This window comes from Simochromis diagramma, unplaced genomic scaffold (assembly GCF_900408965.1).
Source record: "Simochromis diagramma unplaced genomic scaffold, fSimDia1.1 OVJJ01000421.1, whole genome shotgun sequence".
Taxonomy (NCBI): Eukaryota; Metazoa; Chordata; class Actinopteri; order Cichliformes; family Cichlidae; genus Simochromis; species Simochromis diagramma.
The window spans coordinates 6,491,077-6,510,185 of record NW_024387250.1 but is presented as its reverse complement, the minus strand read 5'-3'; the positions used below and the strand labels follow the sequence as shown (position 1 = coordinate 6,510,185).

At 41.5% G+C, this 19,109-nt stretch overlaps 1 protein-coding gene across 40 annotated transcripts in view; it reads right to left on the bottom strand.

The window, feature by feature from the left end:
* The window catches only part of kcnma1a (potassium large conductance calcium-activated channel, subfamily M, alpha member 1a), a 144,505-nt gene that overhangs the window by 7,434 nt on the left and 117,962 nt on the right, over positions 1-19,109 (bottom strand). For 27 of the 40 annotated variants that reach the window (XM_040001555.1, XM_040001558.1, XM_040001557.1 and 24 more), the window contains 9 exons: positions 16,830-16,923; positions 12,808-12,934; positions 11,719-11,943; positions 10,980-11,172; positions 6,592-6,705; positions 5,164-5,247; positions 3,222-3,352; positions 1,220-1,414; positions 640-758 (listed from right to left, as the gene is read on the bottom strand). In XM_040001555.1, coding sequence (XP_039857489.1) covers positions 640-758; positions 1,220-1,414; positions 3,222-3,352; positions 5,164-5,247; positions 6,592-6,705; positions 10,980-11,172; positions 11,719-11,943; positions 12,808-12,934; positions 16,830-16,923 — 1,282 coding nt within the window. The remainder of the gene's footprint in view (positions 1-639; positions 759-1,219; positions 1,415-3,221; positions 3,353-5,163; positions 5,248-6,591; positions 6,706-10,979; positions 11,173-11,718; positions 11,944-12,807; positions 12,935-16,829; positions 16,924-19,109) is intronic. The other 13 variants (XM_040001561.1, XM_040001575.1, XM_040001571.1 and 10 more) reach the window with 1 other exon arrangement.

Sequence of the window (19,109 nt, the reverse complement as noted above, 5' to 3'; positions counted from 1 at the left end):
ATTAAACATAAAAGTCATGTTAAAAATAAAGTTTCCACAGGCCTCTAAGTACACCCTTACCTTTTCTAGAGGGATTAAATTAATAAGTAGCAGCCAGGCGCTTCTAATCAAATGCAACTGAAAATCAGCAAGCGTGATCAACTCTGTAAAAGCATGGGCTTTGGCAGTTTGCAGTCTGGAGCATTCAGGGAAATGTTAACACAATAGCACAATCTTCCCAGGAGTGGAGCTCCCAGCAAATTCACCCCAAGATCAGAGAAAACGATCAGAGAAACTCTGACATAAAATTGCATAAAACCCAAGAGCTACATCTCAGACTCTACGGGCTCTGGCTAGTGTTTTAAATGTTAAAGTTCATGACTGCACAATTAGAAAAAGACTGAATAAAAATGGCTCATTTGGAAGGGATGCAGGATACCAGAATATGAGCACAAACACCTCGACGAACTGTCAAGCACGGTGGTGGAGTGGTGATGATTTGGGCTTGCTATGCAGTCACAAGACCTGAACACCTTGTAGTCACTGAGTTTAATACAAATGCCTCTGTATACAACAGTACTCTGGAGTCTACAAGCGTAATCATTCATTCTATTACATCAAGATATTCATTTTTTCAATGAGCAAAAGCTTGTATCATACCGTTTTGTACATTGGCTTGGTGCACCGAGATGTGCATCTCTTAATCTGTAGATTCCGAAACACAGCATGTTGTATGTCTTCAGTGCTTTGCAGAATAAATCTCCATAGCAGCCGCCATCCTGGTGAACAACAGAACAAAGAAACCATGATTGTGTGTTAGGTCAGTCAGGTTAGGACAATAAATGGAATTGTTAAGTTGTGAGATTCATGCACTCTGTACCAGTCTTTTGCTTGCCAGTAAACACCAACTTTTGGCAGAGGAGACTGCAATAAAAACTGGCAGTGTTGTAAAATTATGCCAGAGTTCATCCAAGAAAAAAACAAAACAAAAAAAACTTCATTACTCATAGTTCACAAGATTAAGAAAACCTGTTAAAAACAAGGTTGGAACCAATTAGAACCAACACCATGTTGGTTCATTGTTCTCTTCAAAGCGATCTTCCCTCTCCACCCACTAAGGCTTGCTTTGCACGATCACTGTTCTTCACATCAGATTAAGGCCCGGGAGCAGCAGAGGTGGGCAGATGTGTGCTGCTGGGTAGTGGCAAAATGTGTCATCTGCACTTAAACATCCACTTACCCCTAAGTCAGCAAATGGCCCGTCGTAGAGGGCTAGCTGGGCGACGCGACACCTGTCTCTGTTGGCCAGAGTTTGCGGTGTGCTGTAGCCTCCTCTGAGAGCATTCTCTTCAGCCAGCAGAGCCTCCAGCTCTGGCGTGGCTCCCCCTGTTACCAGCGTTCGAATCAGCGTGAGGATATTATCATTAAAGTATGTCTGGAAAGAGGAAAAAAAGGTATATGTATAAGCAGATGCCATTAGAGTCACCAGTAGAGCTGTAGCAGACATAAGCAAAAAGTGCTTAGACCTTACTACCTCTCCATACTCGTTAGTTATTGAAAACATATTTTCTTCCTTACCTCTTGTGATATTTCACTGGAGGTAGTTTGGACTTTATTTACTGAAGTTATTAATCTTTAGGTTTCTGATAATAAATGAATTTATTTGAAAAGTCAACAGAAACACATCTTTGTAGAAACCACTTTGCTGTTATGGTCAATAACCCACAGATCTCAACACTGACATTTTTCACTGTGCCCGTTTATACATTTTTTTAAAATGCTGATCTTTTTATGCAATAGTGAATATTTGCTTTAAAAAAATGATATTTTAAAATCTTTCTTTTCATGCGCCATTCACCAAGATGAATACATTAAAATATTTTTTTAAAAACTGACTTTGAAAACAACCATATACATGAATAAATACAACTAGATATAAGTGCAAACATATGCTTTTTTGGCTTTTTTGGGGGGGGGGTTAGTTGGTGAACCAGCCCTTTAAGTATTCAGTATGAGAAATGTTGCATTAGGTTGCACTAAAATATACATAAAATCCAAGATACATAAATCTATCAGATTTTAGAGCTACATGGTCAAGGGCATTTTGCTAACCATAGTACATGTGGGATCATTGCATTAAATAAAACACTAGTACTTCCACAAAACACAATTCTTTCCTCTACGCACCCCACAAGGTCTGCTTTGACTTTCGAAACAACAATTTGACTGCGATCTGCAAGTGTCAGGTTCTCCTGTCCTTCAAGCCGATCAGAACCTGCTTTTGCTAAGAGTGAAGACAGCTGATGTCACCAGGCAGACGGGCCGTAGTGGCAGCGCCCCTCACTGGGACCCTGACAGGCCTGCAGAGCCTCATGATGGATGAGCAGTGTCCATTAGCTGGCTTCACCTCTGACCAGTGCCAGACTACAGCTGACGCCCGCTATACTCCCTGCACAGCTCAGCTTTGCACGCTACTCTAACCCCTTATTTGCAGAGAGAACTGCTGGAATTAAGCCATCACAGCACCAAAGGGAAACAACACACTTGGTCATCGGGAGAGGGAGAATTTTTCAGTAGCTCGTTTTCTGCCCATTTCATCTTTTTTCTTATCACCGGCTCAGTGATCACAAATGACAAAACAGCGTTTCTTTGGCCCCTTTCTAGCTGCGCATATATCACCACTACTACACTAACTTTTAGTTTACTTTGTTAAAATAAAACTCCTGAAAGTTAAACAGTCAACACTTAGGGTGAGTGATGCCAACTATTTCTCTTCTGATGTCAGTGGAGTTGGCAGGCATATGTGATCAATGTACTGTGCCATTTCATTTACCAACTTCTGCCTACTTGAAATGCCAAAACTGCGCATCTACTTAAATTTATGTCAACACATCACCTCAGGATGTGTTTTTTTTATTTTTTTATTATATACACCAGCTGAGTTTGTAACTTATAGGTAAGTACAGGTACATCTGAAAATTTATTGTTCTAAAGCAATTTAATTGTAAATAAGGAAAATAAGGAAATGATCTGGGTTTATTAACATAATGCAATGTCTTAACTCTACCTTAATCTACAGTCTCTACCTGAGCAACAGCATGCAGTTAAGTCTTTATGTACTTTATTTGAAACTCTTCTCTAATGAATATAGCTATTAAAGCATGCAGATGGAGAATTTCAAAAATAAAAATTGTAAAATTTAAAACAAGCACAGTGGGTTTTCAGTCCGTTTAGGAACTCACCGCACTCATCAGGGAGTCGAGTACACTGACAGCGAAGGCGGTGCCGCAGGCGAAGGGCTGAGTGAGGTACAGCTCTGTGTCTGGGTCGTCATCATCATCTTGGTCCAGGAACTGAACGTTTGAGTCGTTCACTGAGAGAGGGGACACAGCCGAGTTAGAGACGGGCAGAGTGAAGTGCACACCTGAGAGTTTAATAGCATACGATACACTTCTTCTTCTTCTTTTTTTTTTTAAATGCTGAGTTACATTTTAAAAGATTAGGACACATCTTAGTAATGGAAGAAGAAGGTCTCAGGCATATAGGTATTGCGGTATGGTTGGAGCTTCCAATATAATGCAACATCAGATGCACATTATATCTCACTGCATATATACACCACTGCACTTACTTTAAAACACAAGAAAAAAAAATAAAATTCATTTCTTCTCCAAACAATTGACATGTTTTCCACTGATCATGAAATCAATAATTATTGTAAAATTGATGCCCGAGTTTAAAAATACTCTTTTTTTTGTCCTCATATGTTTAATTGTTTGGAATGTGACAAAAATGTGTTGTTGAATAAAATACCTTTTTCATTTTTTAATATGTATATTGTAATATATGTAATTCTATGTACTGTATATAACATGCAGGGTGCGTTTCATACATTTAGGCAAACCACAACTTTAGATAACCATTGAAGAAGTCCCCAATCTTAGCATCTCTGTGGCTACTATATACTCATTTTGGTTTTTCTTTTATTATTTATTATATTGCTATCCAAGGTACATAACTGCACAGAATTTCAAAATACAGTGACAGTAGCATACATAAAAACAAAAACAGGTATGTATTTTAAAAAAAAAGCATATATCTATATATTTATAAGGGTTCATTAAAAAGTAAAATTTGAGACTTCAACAATGGCTACTATCTCACATGAGAAAACCATGCACTTAATGACATGCTATGTTTTGTTTTTTTGTTTTTTTGTTTTTTAGGAAATTCCTTCTTGATGGATGTGTTTGTCACATCATCACCATTGTGGAGATACATCTCACATATTTACCTGCGCCCCGAAAGTCAAATTAAAACCAGATAACAACACACTTTTTATATTATGATGAAGAAAAACATGATCTGCACAGTCTAAATGAAACTAGCCTGATAATAAATGGATTTTTTAAAAAACCTCTTAAGTGTAATAAAAGAATTAGTTCATGCTACGCTGCAAATCTTTTTCCCTATAATGTATTTCTAGCAGCAGTGGACAGCGATGAATCTATGAGCCAACGTTACTCTAAAAGAGAGCATCACACAAGTTTTCTGTTTGACTTGTGCAGTATCTGTGCCTCAGAGTTATGGCATGAGGGAAAGAAAAAAAAGAAAAATACATTTTAAAAATAAACAAACAGCTTAAAAGAATTTGTTCGTTGTTGTTATTTTTGAAATTTGATTTCTTCCCTTGTTTCCTGTGAGCTGTGGAACAAAAATGTCAGTCAAAGAGAGAAGGGGGCTGATGCAAACGGGCCTGGGCCAAAGGAGTGAAGGGGGGGGGGGGGGGGGGGGGGGGGGGGGGAGTTAGTGTGTGTGTGGAGGTGGCAAGGACGGGAGGTAGGGGTGGTGAGAGGCCGAGGGGGTGTTGCTATGAAAACAGCCACAAGGACAGACTGAACATGATCAAAGGCCTAGCGAAGCTCTGCAAAAACCCAACTGGAAGAAAGAAAACAAAAAAAAATGCCCCAAAATAAATAAGAAAAATAAAAAAATCAGTAAAAAGAGGGCCAAAACAAGACAGTCAATTTCAGCCAGAACGAAGGATAAAAATGTGTTCAAAGTGAAGCCATGGGAGCGGCGAGAGCCTTGACTGCAGCCAGATAAATCAAGACAAGCTGATGAGGAGCGGAGCGACGGAGCGAGGGGGAACGAACGGCAGCAGAGGACAAAGGCTCAGCTTACCCAGCTCTGTTATCATTTGTATGCTGGTTCCACTTTTTTTTTCCTGACTGAGTGAAACCAATGGCAGTAGTTTGCCAGGTTTAGCTAATGGTGATGAGACAGTGCAGAGAGAGGGAGAAATTGTGTCGTTATTGAAACAGTTTCAAAGACTGCAGTAAAGGCATTCGGGTGTCTCGAGACTGCTCGCGTCAACTTCGAAATTACTCTGAAATATTCACGGCTGTCCGGTGTCTAAAAGTGAAGCACCCCGGATTAGAGTGCGCAGTAGATACGAAGCCCGAGCTGTCACAGCACCGTGCCGCTTCAACAACAATAAATAATTTCATGGTAAAGCAGTGAGACGGATAAAGAAAAGGATCTTATCCATAAACACACCTACTTCACACACCATGCAAACAAAATTGATCACGAAACTCAGATGAGGTGTGTTTTTTAGGTTTGAAAGTGACTTTAATCTGCTTCTGGCACTGTAACCTGAACATATGACAATGTAAGTACAGCATATATTTGGCGTAAGACACGCAGCCACTCTTCCCTTTGTATTCTCTTACTTCTTCCTTTCCTAAAAGACAATGTTATCACATCTAGTGATGCTGCAGCTTGAAAATTTTCTAAGCAAAGAGCATGCAGAGAGGCAACTCCAGAGCCATGAGCATTAAGGTCCAGGACAGAAGCCTTTGGCTCTAACGTAGACTATCTAGTTTTGATGATTATATATGCGGTTAGGAGTGTAATGGGAGAGGCTCAATTCAGGTAATGGCTGTGCTGGTTACAAGTAATATTAGGCAGCTTCTTTCTCTTTCTGGCCTTTTCTTAGCTGGCCTCATGCTCCATTGCTCCCTAATTGGGTCAGAGGAGACAGAGTAGTTAGTCTCTAGTGCTTTAGAAGGCCCCTCGGAGATCTGAAAGTTTCATGAGTCCCCATCACCATTGGGAATACAACCAGTGGTATTGTGATTAATAAATGGACCCATTTTGCAACCAAGGCACTTTTCCTCTTCTACCTTTTCTCTTCCCTTTTCTCCCTCTCTCACTCTCTCCATCAGGCTGAGTTTCTCTTGTCCATTAGTGGACAAATGGCAGGAGATGTGGCTTTTGTCCCGAAAGTGCGTGTTTGATACCTTTAAGTTGAGTCACCACTTGACAAAAAAAACCAACAAAAAAAAACCTTGCAGGATCCAGTAACCCACATCCGAATATGAAGTTGAGTTGGGCAAAGCTATCAACAACATGAAAGTGGACAAAAATTCCACACCGTGCATTCTTTAGTCTGTTTGACCTCGAATGAGTTGGAACTTTTGATAGCAGAATGATGCCTGAGATTATTAGCTCTGTGTGTCTACATCTGGAAATGAATAATGAGTTGACTGGTAGTTACTGGATGTAACATGCAATGTTTGCAACTGAGGTGGGTGGAAACAGTTTTACCTAGTTCTGTGATGATGGGGATGTTGGATCCGGTGGTGACAGATGCCTGACGCACGAAGCCATGTACTGGACTGCTGTCTGGAGATGACCTGTCCATTCCAGGAGGCGTGAAACCTTTACACATTCGGAAACAAAGACATAGGCTGAATACATCAGCAGATAAAACAGCGTTATGGATCAAGTATTCAGGCTGGTCAGCAAACTTTATAGCAGATGTAAAGGGTTTAAATCTTAATATCTACTTAATACAAATAAAGTCATGTGAAAAAGAAAGTTTTCAGTTCAAAGCCACCCTCACTGCTTCCACAGGCATTAAAGCCAGCCGGGTGCTGCTAATCAAATGTACCTGATTAACTGACCATCAGCAAGTGTGAGCACCTCTATAAAAACACAATTTTTGACAGTGTGCTTGTCTGGAACATTTGGGTGTGCGTTAACACAATGCCACAATATTCCCAATAGTGGACATCCCAGCATCACCCCAAGTTTAGACCAGGCAAAGCTAAAAAAAAAAACTGCATAAAACCCAAGAGCTACAGGTTTGACCCTATAGGCATCAATTAGCATGTTAAAGGTTAATGTTCATGACAATGTAATTAGAAACAGACAGAATAAGTATGGCTTGTTTGGAGGTACTGCCAGCAGAAAACCTCTTTTTGCTATATAACAGCATAACTTCAGTTTAAGAAAGTTAAATTTGAAAAAAAAAAACAACAACCCACAATGCTTCTGGAAACTGTCCTCTGGAAGGACAAGACCAAAGATGAGAGGTTTGGCCATAGTGTATAGCACAGAGGCAAATCTACAACAGAATGGCTGAAAATAAAATGAATCAGGTGCAGCGATGGCCAGTTAAAGCCCAAACTGATAATAAGGAATCTATGGCAGGACCTTAAGAGACATGTGCATAAATGAATGCCTGCAAACTTCAGTGAACTGAAGCAACATTGTAAAGAAGCCTGGGTCAAACTTTTCCCACAAAGATGTAAGAGATGGATAAAGTCATGCAGAAAAAAATTACTTTAAGTTATTGGAGTTAAGATGGTTCTATAAGCTACTGAATTCACACGACTGGGCATTTAAAGAAAAAACTGTTGCTTCAGCTTCAATTTATGCTAAAAAATAACTACATGATTTATATATGCATCTGTTTTTGATAGGTTTCTATTATTACTATTTACATTTGGATAAATAAAATATAATAAAACAATAAAAAATTATTAAAGTTATAGCAATATGTTACTTTTAACTAATGTTTTCCTATTAATTTACTAATTATTTATTCTTTGAGCCCTAACTTACATTTTGTGGTGTTTTTTGAATTTAATTTAATTTTGTTTCACCTCAAACATATAATGCTATTACCAATGCTACTACTCTTTATGAGGCATAATAATTTAATAAACATAAAAACTCAGATTCCAACTTAATTTGAACCTATTTTAAATGTCGTCACTGTGTATCTGCCTTATGTGGGTCTTACTCTTTATGGCAAATAGCAAAACAAAAATGTGCAGTCTGTATGTTTTATTGTAGAAGTATCACCGGCATGAGGGCATGACCTAAAACTCTGCATCAGTACAATTACAGATGCATTCTATCTTACCCAGCATGAAGTTTTTGATGTGCACTTTGTGCGATTCAAATGTGTGGATTGAAGAACACACACACGGACACAAAGAAGGCAGCTAAGTGAAGCAGGCGCCTGCCTAAAAACTGCAATAGTGATACTGTGCTTTTAGGGGTCAGCCAAGACATATTTAGCATTCACATCCCTCCATCAACTGGCAGACATAAATTTTATATGTTGTTCATTTTGTTACAATAAAATTGGTGAAGTGGATCCTGAAAACCTTTTATCGAAAATGGTGTGGCACAGAACCATGAAATACAAGTGCAAGTGACAGGAGTATGAATTCACATGACTTCACATTTTTGCATTTCCTCAAAGTGACAAGTAAACACCTTAAATCTGTAATGCTATATGCATAATGCATCAACTGTGTTTTGACATCCATCATTTAATGCTGACTACAGCAAAATGTCAGCTTATAGTGCCACCACCAAGGAAACATAATGCAGGGAATATATTCAGGTCACAAAGTTTTAAAAGACTTGCAAATTCTCTCTGTGTGCGAGTATGTGCGTGCCTTTCTGTCAAGAAACTCAATGAGCTGCTTACATTACAAAAGAGATCTTTCAGCCCTTTGCAACGGAAAAGGCACCAAATAGTTTAGTACACAGCGGGAAGCACACACTGAACTGAAGCATGGATAATCATAACTTTTGTTACACCAATTATTGAACTAGGAGATAGCAGCGGTTTGACACTTCAACCAGGGAGCACAGCTCAGATAGTGCAAGCATCATTTTGTCGATGTCCATAAAGGATGATGTTTACTCCACTGGAGAGTGACAGCAAGTTTTTTGGATTCTGCCTCTAAAACGCCGCGCTTATTGTATCATAGTGAACATGAAGACTGTGGGAAGACGTAGGAGAGCGCCTTCCACTCTGCACAGCGCAACCCCAGAAAGTGGCGTTGGTGAGAACAGGGATACATGAGGCCTGCTGTAGAGCTGCTTTCAAAACCTGTTAGGTTACAAACAGCTCAAAAGTCGTTATGCAGTGTGAGCTGGCAAAATCCAAACAGAGAGCTGAGCCTCTACTGAGCACTGAAAAACAGAAGAGCTCAAATGTGTTTATCTGCCCGATTGCCTTAATCCATTTCTGAGATTATTCATCAGACATTCACATACACCCCATATGAAAAACACTGTTTATCTCTAAAGAAAGACACTGTTTCTCTTTATAGACTAATCTTGTGTCCTTGTGATTGAAATAACAGTATGCTTCTTGAATTGCCTAATTATACTTAACAGTCAATTTTCCTCTTTTATATGTTTTATATTGATGCTAACTTTTTTTTTTTTAATGAAAAATGAAAATGATGCCCCAAAGCAAAGACGCTGGCTTTTGCTTTTGTTAGACTGTAACTTAGTTTATTCAGCTACAATCTACAATAGATGAGTGAGATCTGGGTTACATGCCCCCTTATCCCTGTAGCCCTGCGGGCACAGCTATGCTCTGTGGTTGACTACATGCTACAGCAGCCGGGAGAAGCTCTCCCCCAGGAAAGCGCATGTTTACTTATTCATTTGCACCTCTAAATTCCACAGACAGCGTCTGAATGAGAGCATTGCTAGGAGGAAGGAATCCTCACAGCAATACCCATGATACAATAGCAGCGCCTGGTTATATGCGTGTATTTTATTATGTATGCATGATTGCATGTCACTGTGTTTTCTTAAATGGGCCGTTAAAGTAAGACCCGGTTATTGATAACGCCAGTCTCAAACCATTGGTTTGGGTTAGAAGACATAAACCTGCGAGCTTCTGGATGGACGTGGCTTTCTGCAAGTAGTGCTCCCCAGAGTGGACGCGCTCTCAGATTTACTCCTGCCGATTGTTGCTGGCACTATTATCGACAGCGTATCGCTCACACAGGCTGGAGAAGTAACTGCATCGGCATTCTAATAAAAATGTGGATATGCCCTCCATTACGAAAAGAAAAAAAAAGGCCTCTTGAACCTTCACTTTGATTTGTATTTACAAGAGTCGCTGTGGTGGCACTAACTGCTTACCTCAAGGCATGTAGAACCTTTCAAGCTAATCATAAACTGAGGATCACCTGTTTGTGAATGTTTGTGGATAGGATGCCTTGGCATGAGTAACCGAGTGTGTTACGCACGCAAACGCGTGCGCACGCTATGAAGCACTGAGGTGTGTGCGTGCATGTGTTGCTGTTTTGTTGTGACTAATGAGGAGCAGCTGAATTGGCCTGCCTGGTGATTTGTACTAGCTGCTTAATGATGATGAGGCCTGATGGGATGCCTGGTTCGTATGTTTGTCTGCAAACATCAACAATCTGTTCCAGACGATCTGCCAGACTCCAGATCAGGGGGAACAACATCAAATGACACAGTCATGTTGATTACATCATTAAAAAGTATTATCAAAGGTTTAGCAGCATCTAATTGCCAGGGACAAGACTGAAACCATCAGAAAATTGCGCGGAGTAAACACTCTTCAAAGGCTTGATGAAGGTATAAACACAATGTTTCTGTGTGTGCACATCTTCAGTTAGAGTTACAGTAATGTCAGTTTACAGACGAGACTCAAAGCAGACTTTCAGAGAATTTCAGTTATGAACGCTTAGCAGACTCTGTGCTTGACAAACTACATCTATCCTTCCTGTGTGGCCTTCTCACTGCCCTCCAGTCTTTTCCTCTTTTCCTTTTCCATTTTTTGACTACTCTCCTTTCCTCCCTCCCATAACCTGTCCCCTTTGGCCAGGAGTGTACATGGAGTCTAATGGGACACTTCTTACCTTGGGAATTAGCCTGTAAGACCCCAATGCTGTCATCAAACTGCATAGATTTGATGTTGAGTGTTGCCAAGATGCATTCCTTATCCTGCAGAGACGCATCTTCGATATTGTTCTGATTGGCTGACAGTATTACACACATGTCGCAGAGGTTGATGTTGACAGCCCTTAAATCTGCCCGACTTAATGGTGTACCCTTCAGGGCGAGAGGAACACAGAGAAAGAGCAAGACAGCGAGAGAGAGAAAGCAAAACACAGAGAACAGACAGACATGGGGGAGAGAAAAATAAATTTAAGAAGTGAGCAGAGTGGGGCTGTGGGAAATTAGTTAACAAGTATTCTTGTTTTGAGGCGATGACATTCCACTGATCTAACCGGGCGTTGGAGATTCAGAGACACGGACTAATCTAAAGGCTAGCCTGCGCTGAGGGCTGTGTTTGTGATTCTCCTCTGATCATCAGTCAAACCAGGCCTAACAAGCTCTAAGGCAGCAAGCCACGCCATCTGTGATGGGCACTGCAGCTGCAACGCTCATAAACTCCACTTTGGATATGCAGGATGTGTCACTGCTAGGGATGAGGGAGGCTCACTGAGCTCTCATGAAGTAATCATTCAACTGAGAAATGCGCGATCAAACTCAAAATGACAATCGCTTGAAAGATTTCAGTATGAGTGCAACTTAAAATGTCAGCGCCTTCTAGTTGGACAGATATTCAACATGCAGGTGAAGTAGTACACTCACAGGTAAGATGGAGACCTTGGGGAAGTTGTGTAAAGTTTCCCACTCTCTCCGAAGGTAATCCAGCGAGCCCACAAAAACTATAGGCTTTAGCTCGTGGTAATGGAAGTTGCTGGCTCTTAAAGGCATCACCAAGTTTCGCAGCCCCACTAAAGCGGACGTGACATCCCCAAATATACAGACCACTACATGGCCGCTTAGCACTGTCATGGAGGCTTCACTCCGGGTCTGTAGGGAAGAGAGGGACACGGGGAAGGGGGGGAGAGAAAAGCAGAGAATGAGGAAAAAAAGCGAAGGCAGAAAAGAGATGAGGAGGCACATAGAGACAAACACAGGTTTACAGAATAAAAATGAGTGCCGATAACAGAAAACTGGGTCAGGTGCATGAAGTTAAAACCCCCCCAACATATCTAGAGTTTAAATGTGCTTAAAGGCATCACATAAACTCTTATATATCCACATGTAATCATTTATTAACCATGTGTTTGGTTTTATTATTAGCTCTTCATTAGACAAATTAAACACGCACGAATGTAAGCTGTAAACTGTTACATTCATAAAAAAGTACAGCTGCAAATTGTCTCATATTTTCAGCTGGCGGCAAATGATGTTTATCTGTGTATCTGAAACATTTAGGTGAAGCAGCCTTCATATTCCCTTGAGTTGAGTGAAAACAGCACCTGGGTCACTCGAGTCTTAGACAAAGCAAAGATATGTCGTATCTTTACTATGCACAGTAGGTGACTGCGCCTCCTACTTGATCCTACACAAACAATTTATGCACTAACATAAATGCTTTAAACCGTCTCGTTAAAGCATCTGAGCAAAGTCATGCACCGAGTGTTGAAATGCTGCTCACTCATTCCTTGGTGGATATACACATATACTGTATATATAAATATAAAAACAAACTCACCTTGAAACAACAGAGAGGCAGTGAGAGAAATTTCAATACACATTAGTATGTGATTGTGTTACTGCAGTACTGAGGGGAAACATTTGCTCCTGAGCATACTTACTAGTACCTTCTTTTTTTATATACACTATTTTCCCCTCACAGGGTAGCAGTTACAGAACTTTTGCTCCACTTACCAGGATGACTTTTTCGATGTCTTTTGAAGGGCACCAGTGAAACATCCCTGTCGAGTCATACCTCTTCACGTTCATGTCCATATTCTCAATTTGTTCATTTCCAGGAATTAGAAGGGGATCGTGTCGACTGGAAAAGAGAAAATATTTATGTTAGGCTGTTTTGTGGCAGAAGCCAGGCAGGGTTTCTTGATATCTGTGCTGTCTGATCGTTAAAAGTCCATCTCATTCTCAGAGTATGAAACTTTCTACTGCACTGCATAACTAGAATATCTTTCCCTCCAATCTGTCTCATCCCCTATGTAGAGGCATCAGAAAAGTCAATGACCCTTGTGCTCACTGTGGTACAGAGGAGAACAGCAAGATGTGAGTACTACTGACTGAATGGCATGACAACACAAGGCCAATTACCAGCTTTTACCCTCTCTTCCAGTTCCTGACGCCATGTGGCGCAAACAGTAAAAGCTCCAACAGGCTCGCACTTTAAATATTTCAGGAATTTGCCCAATCACATTTTGCTTTCCCAGCTGATGGTCATTAATGTTTCAGCAGCATGTCACAACCAAACAGGCTAATCCACAGCAGTGGGCTGCTGAGTTTTATCTGCTGTAACACTGACCATGAAAGGGTTCCTGTCAGTGTTGTTACGCTGCCTCTCCTGTTCTTGAACTTATTCTACAAGACATGTTCTCACAGCCCCTCTGAACACGGTCCAGAAAATGTGATCAAAAACACAGAGTCAAGATAAACGGCGGAAGTGCTGTTTTCCCACAAAGGCCCCTTGTTTTGCAGCAATGTAAATGTAGTTTATTGACAATTTAAGAAAAATTATGAAAATTCAATACTGCTGATACTCCTAAAAAAAGGGGGGGGGAAACTGCAGAGATAGACATTTGAGTAATATGGGAGAAAATATCTCGAGAATTTGACATACATCTCTCTCAGTATCACTCTCTCTATCCTCTATCAACACTGTCATTCACTGACAAGGCTTTGATGTCGTTTCTTCCTTCAACCTGCATTTGGATTGCATGCCATCGCAGGCAAAAGTTAAAGTTAAAGAAAAAAAAAAGCTGTCAATTAGCCACCCTCTCTCTCTCCACCTCTCTTCCCCCCCTCTCCCCTCTATCAGTTAGAGCAGGTGATAATAACACTGACAGCATTTAGTGTTTTTACACTCAGCCTGAATCTTTCATCCAGAGCCGCGTGTTGCGCCAATCAACTCCACGGAGCCCCCCGTCACTTCAATCTGCTCAGCTCTGCTCGCCTCCACACAGGGGCTGACTGGCGCATGCAGACGGGCTGCCGCTCCACCTCTCACTGCCAAGACAGCTATCTTTCACAGAGCTGTCAGCGGTGTGACTGGCAGCCTGTCACAGGCTCCGCACACCTCCTTCCTCTTCCTTCTCCGCGCCTCGGGTTGAACCTACCACAAGGCTCAGGCAGAGCAGACATGACGTCTGTGCTACAGGGCCACGCCCAAGGGATATCAGCTGCAGATGATACTGTGACATCTTCTGCAAATGGATGCGTGTTGTCAGTCATGACCCATCGTGAATGTTTGTGTGGGTGTGGGGTGGGATGGGATGGTGTTAGCGCCACGGCAGGAATGCGGTTCATTAGGAAATTTACAAGCTGGATTGGCTACTAATAAATTATTTAACACAGGGCTCCTAAATGTCACCCAAATAGCGAGCGAAGTGACAGATAAATGCAGATATTCTCTGCTGAGAATTTTCAGTCCTGAACAAGTAGATGCAGAATTACGTGAACTTTGCTTAATTTCTAGCATTGTACCAGAATGCAAACTAAATGTTGTGCTCGGTGAAATACAATATTTTATCAGATGCACTTTTATGGAGGACAAACAGTATTTCCCTTACAGCATGTCTCACTCCGGTGCCTCCCTCCCTCCCTCTCTGTCTCTTTCTTTCTCTCGTACCCTCTCCCTCAGTATATTTCAAACAGAGTTGAATTATTCCAGTGTATCACTCTGCAGTCACAAAGCTGGGGATGGGCGTGCTCCCCCAATCCCTCTCTGCCAGACTACGAAGGCAGCTTCTTGCTTTGAAAATTTTTCCCATCATGCAAACTGACAAAGGCATGCTTTTCAAAAGCCCACAGCCAATCTGTTGATCATTATTTATTTACAAAGGCCTTCAGGCTGCGAGTCCTGTAAAAACCATACTTGATACGTATGTTCGCTCTCTTGCTAGCTCTCCACTGTGTTTTCCCCCTTCTTGCTTGTTGAATAAAGTATCCCTAAGGCTACCTCAAACAATCACTTTTCATTCTGCATAAAATCCACCTCGCAAAGCACAACGGTTTATATAATATATATGGTCTTATATGTTGACAGGGGCAGCTGTGAAGGGGTTGAGGGAGGGACTGTGGACTGCGATGGGTAATTTGATGTTCTGCTAAAGGCTAATACTTGGAGGGAAAAAAAAGAAAAAGCTACACCTATAACAGAGGACCTGTCATCCCAGCACCCAAGAGCCAGCAGAATACAGAAGCAACCCTAAAGCAGAGAAAACTTTGACACCGCTTTGAAGCGTTTTCAAAACTGAGTAAATAACTCGCAAGGATTATTATCACTGCGAGATCAAAGCGCAGATGCATATATTACATGGCAAACGGGGACCGTCTTCTAAGCAGAAAAGGAAGAGAAGAAAAGGTTTTGTGCTTTAAGTTAGGCAAACTAAAGAACCTTTTAAAACAAGCAGTTATCTGGAAATGTGCCAGTGTCTCGTTGTTTTTGTAGCAGTTTGCTCCCTCTGAGCAAGGGCATCTGAGCTGATGCTCTGCTGCGAACTAGACTGAAGGGTATGACTCTGTGTTGGGCTAATGGTTTGGCAAGTGTGAAGGCTTATTAAGTGTTTGTTTTGTTGTGAGGGGGAGGCCGACAACTATACTGGACAAAAATCACATAGGCATGCCAGTGCAGTAGGAGGATTGCTGCCTAAGGGAAACTAGCAGGGCTAACGTACACGGCACTCAACCAGAATGGTACAGTAATAAGTGAAAACATTATGCAGCGTATGAAAGAACAAAACAGAACTACTTTGTATAATAGCTCATATTTATATTGATTTTATTTGGAAATGTTAACTATTCCACCTTAGAGTTTGCTTATTTTTTAAAGGGTTTAAATTCTATAAATAAGATTAAGATTATATATATTACGAGGTCTCTCCTCAGAGTTCCTTAATGTAAACCCTCGCTCTCATTAGGAGACGAGCAGTGTAGCTATGAGTGTTTCTGTCCTGTTAGATCTTCGCCACCGTGCCTTCATCCCGCCGTCCCAACCCGCACAGCTCGGCCTCCCTGCATTTTCCTCTCAGTCGTGCGTCTAACCCCGCCTTGCAGTCAGAGGAGCACAAAAACCTACCCTTTTTATCTTTCAAAATCAATTAACAGCAGTTTAATTCCAAAGGACAGGATAAAAGGAAGGTAATATTTGAATTCATATTTGATTGTGACGATACATCTCGCATATGGCCTTAAGTACCAGATACACTACTCACAGGAGTTCCCACAATAGACGAGTAGCCCGAGGGCAAAGTAACCATGCAGGTCTCTCTGATTGGTTGGTGGTGTCATTAGTGCCAGCATTGTTTAAGGAGTACATGTGGACCAGAACGGAGGAGGTGACAGCTGGGTCTTTAAAGCCAGAGGAGTTTTCAAACGGCTCCTCACAGCCGCTTTTCATGACAGAAATATTATTTCAGCTCTGTCATTAACAGCTGACAGCATGCCATCCTAAACAGCCAGCACCTAACAGGGCATTTCTCTTCTCTTTTTCACTCACAGAGTTTCTTACCTCCCTCTTCTGCCACCCCTAATTTGCCCCCTCCCATCCATCCAAACTCCCACCATCTCACCATCAGCAGCATACGCCTCTGAAGTATCTCTCAGACACATACCCCCCCCCCTCCCCATGCTCCCTCCCATCTTCCTTATATCTGTCTTCCTCTCACTCCCAGTTTGAAGGCTGGAAGAAGAATAAAATCAGCATCTCTTACCTCATCATTTTGGGCGAGCAGTTGGGTGAGTTTCGCATCCCTCCGTTGCGCTGCTTTTTTTTGGGCGAGAGCGTTGACGGATGCTCGTCTTCGACTGAAAACACATGCGCACAATGTCAGAGCAGAGACAGACGGTTCAGAAAGAGAGCTGGACCTGACATGAAAATAGGCAACAATCAATCATTCAATGCAAACCACAAAAAAAAAAAAAAAAAAAAAAGAAACTGAACGCAAGAAAAGGAAAATTAATAAGTCAATGTGTCAAAATGGAAGGGAAATAAAAATAGAGAGAGAAAATATTAGTAATGGACAAATGATTAAATCTGAAAAAAGCCGGAGGAAACCACGGAGAAAAAACAATTCATGACCTAAAAGGAAGGTTTATTTAAAAAATAAGAATTTTTTTTTAAAAAATGTCCCCCATGTTGTGGCTATACTAAGGTGCAATATTGCACATCCTCCACTGACACTTCACTGCGTCTGTTCACCCACCGAACTCTGCAGGCGGTTGGACCTCTAGCAGTTTACATCCAAGTGACCATGCTTACCTAAAGCATTAATTGCAATGTGATGCTACAGACTGTTATTGTCACTGGGGCATGGGCAAAAGCAATGACAATGATATAAATACAGGTTATGGAGATGAATTTTGAGTGCGTAGTTGACTTCCTAATGAAACTACTTGAACCCCAACACTTGTGAAAACTTGTGTCGGATTAAATATACAGCGTCTTTGTTTCATGTTTTGCTGAACAATGCTGTGTTATTTTAAAGTTCTCTTTTGTTTGTTTTTTTAAAGATTATTTGATCACATTTGAGCTCGGTTTTCTGTCAGCCATGCTTCGCTCGGTTGAAAAAAAAAATCATCTAAAAACAAAAACACTGTTTCTCAAACTTTACTTGAGTCCCAGCCAGACAGAGAGAATGAGAAAGAGCAGCCGGAGTGAGTCCAGGCCCAGCTGTCTGAAGATTTCAGTCAAGCTAACAGTAGTCTGATCTTCTCCACTGTCTGTGAGTTTCAAGAGCTTTCAGACAGGCACCCAGATACTCTTATCCAATCTACGCTCTCCCAGCGCAAATGTCAAGTGCACCGTCACTTCAAACCCGCATTAGTCCTTTGGTTAGAAATCAATAACACAGCATGATATTAGTGCAAATCAATGTGCGCGCTGCAAGCCGCGGTTATTCCAAGCATGTTGAATTTCATTATTCTCTGAGCACCCATTCTATGCTGTCACCTAATTCTGCTAATAAAAGATAAGAAATATGGCTTTGCCTTCTAATAAAATGTCATTCTCTGACATTTCCTTTATGCAATTGGGCAATCAGAATAGCTAATATCACAAGCATTTTACACTTTACAAATAATTCTCTCTCTGATGTACTTTGAAAATACCACACAGCAGAAAGTATGCTTTCCTTGCTATACCATTTGACAAACTCCTCTTGGTTTAAACTTAATTTTTTAACATTAAAACAATTGAACTTTTTGCTTTCACAGACACCACGCTGCATTTCCCCACTACATAATGATATTAGTGCAAAATCCCTGAGCTCACAACACCTAGCGCCACTTCTGAAATAGCACGTTGTCTACAGTAAATTCACCTGTTTTATCCCGGCGCTTAAAAGTTCTCTCATATAGACAGTAGCAGCCACTGCACCAGCAGCCAGATCTGTGCAAAGCAGCAGGAGAAACAACAGCAGCAGCTCCAGCAGAGTGAGCCGTCATGCAGCAAACAAGACAAAATGAAGAGACGGGACAGCATTACTGACTGATGCATCCCGCTAAGGGGCCAACCTACAGTGCATACTGTGACTGAGCAGCATGGCATTACTGGGGTGGCAGTGGTATTTCACTGGCAGACTGCGGGCCCGGTTCAGTCGACTTTCAGCCAGGGATCTGGTCGCCACGTCTCCTGGACCCGAGATACTGAAGCGCAATTGCGAGGGGTCGTCCCCGGGCCCCAGCCGCATGTGGAGCAGGCATCCTTTACGGTTATTAACGAGAGGGATGTTCACTGTGCCAGGGCTGACCAGGGGGTCCTGGCTGGGGTGCAGGGCATTGGGAAGGAATACATTTGAGGTGATGGAGGTGGAGATGCAGCCGGTGGTTTTAAGTGTTCTGTTTTGAAAAGGCAGTCTAACTTCATCCGTTACTGTCAAATAGTGGAGAACAAAGAGTGTGAGAACGCCTGCTTTAAATGCTCAGAAATGACTGAGTAAAGAAGTGTTATTGTATTTCAAATTAGATTTTGTGAAATAGATATTTCAGGGTAA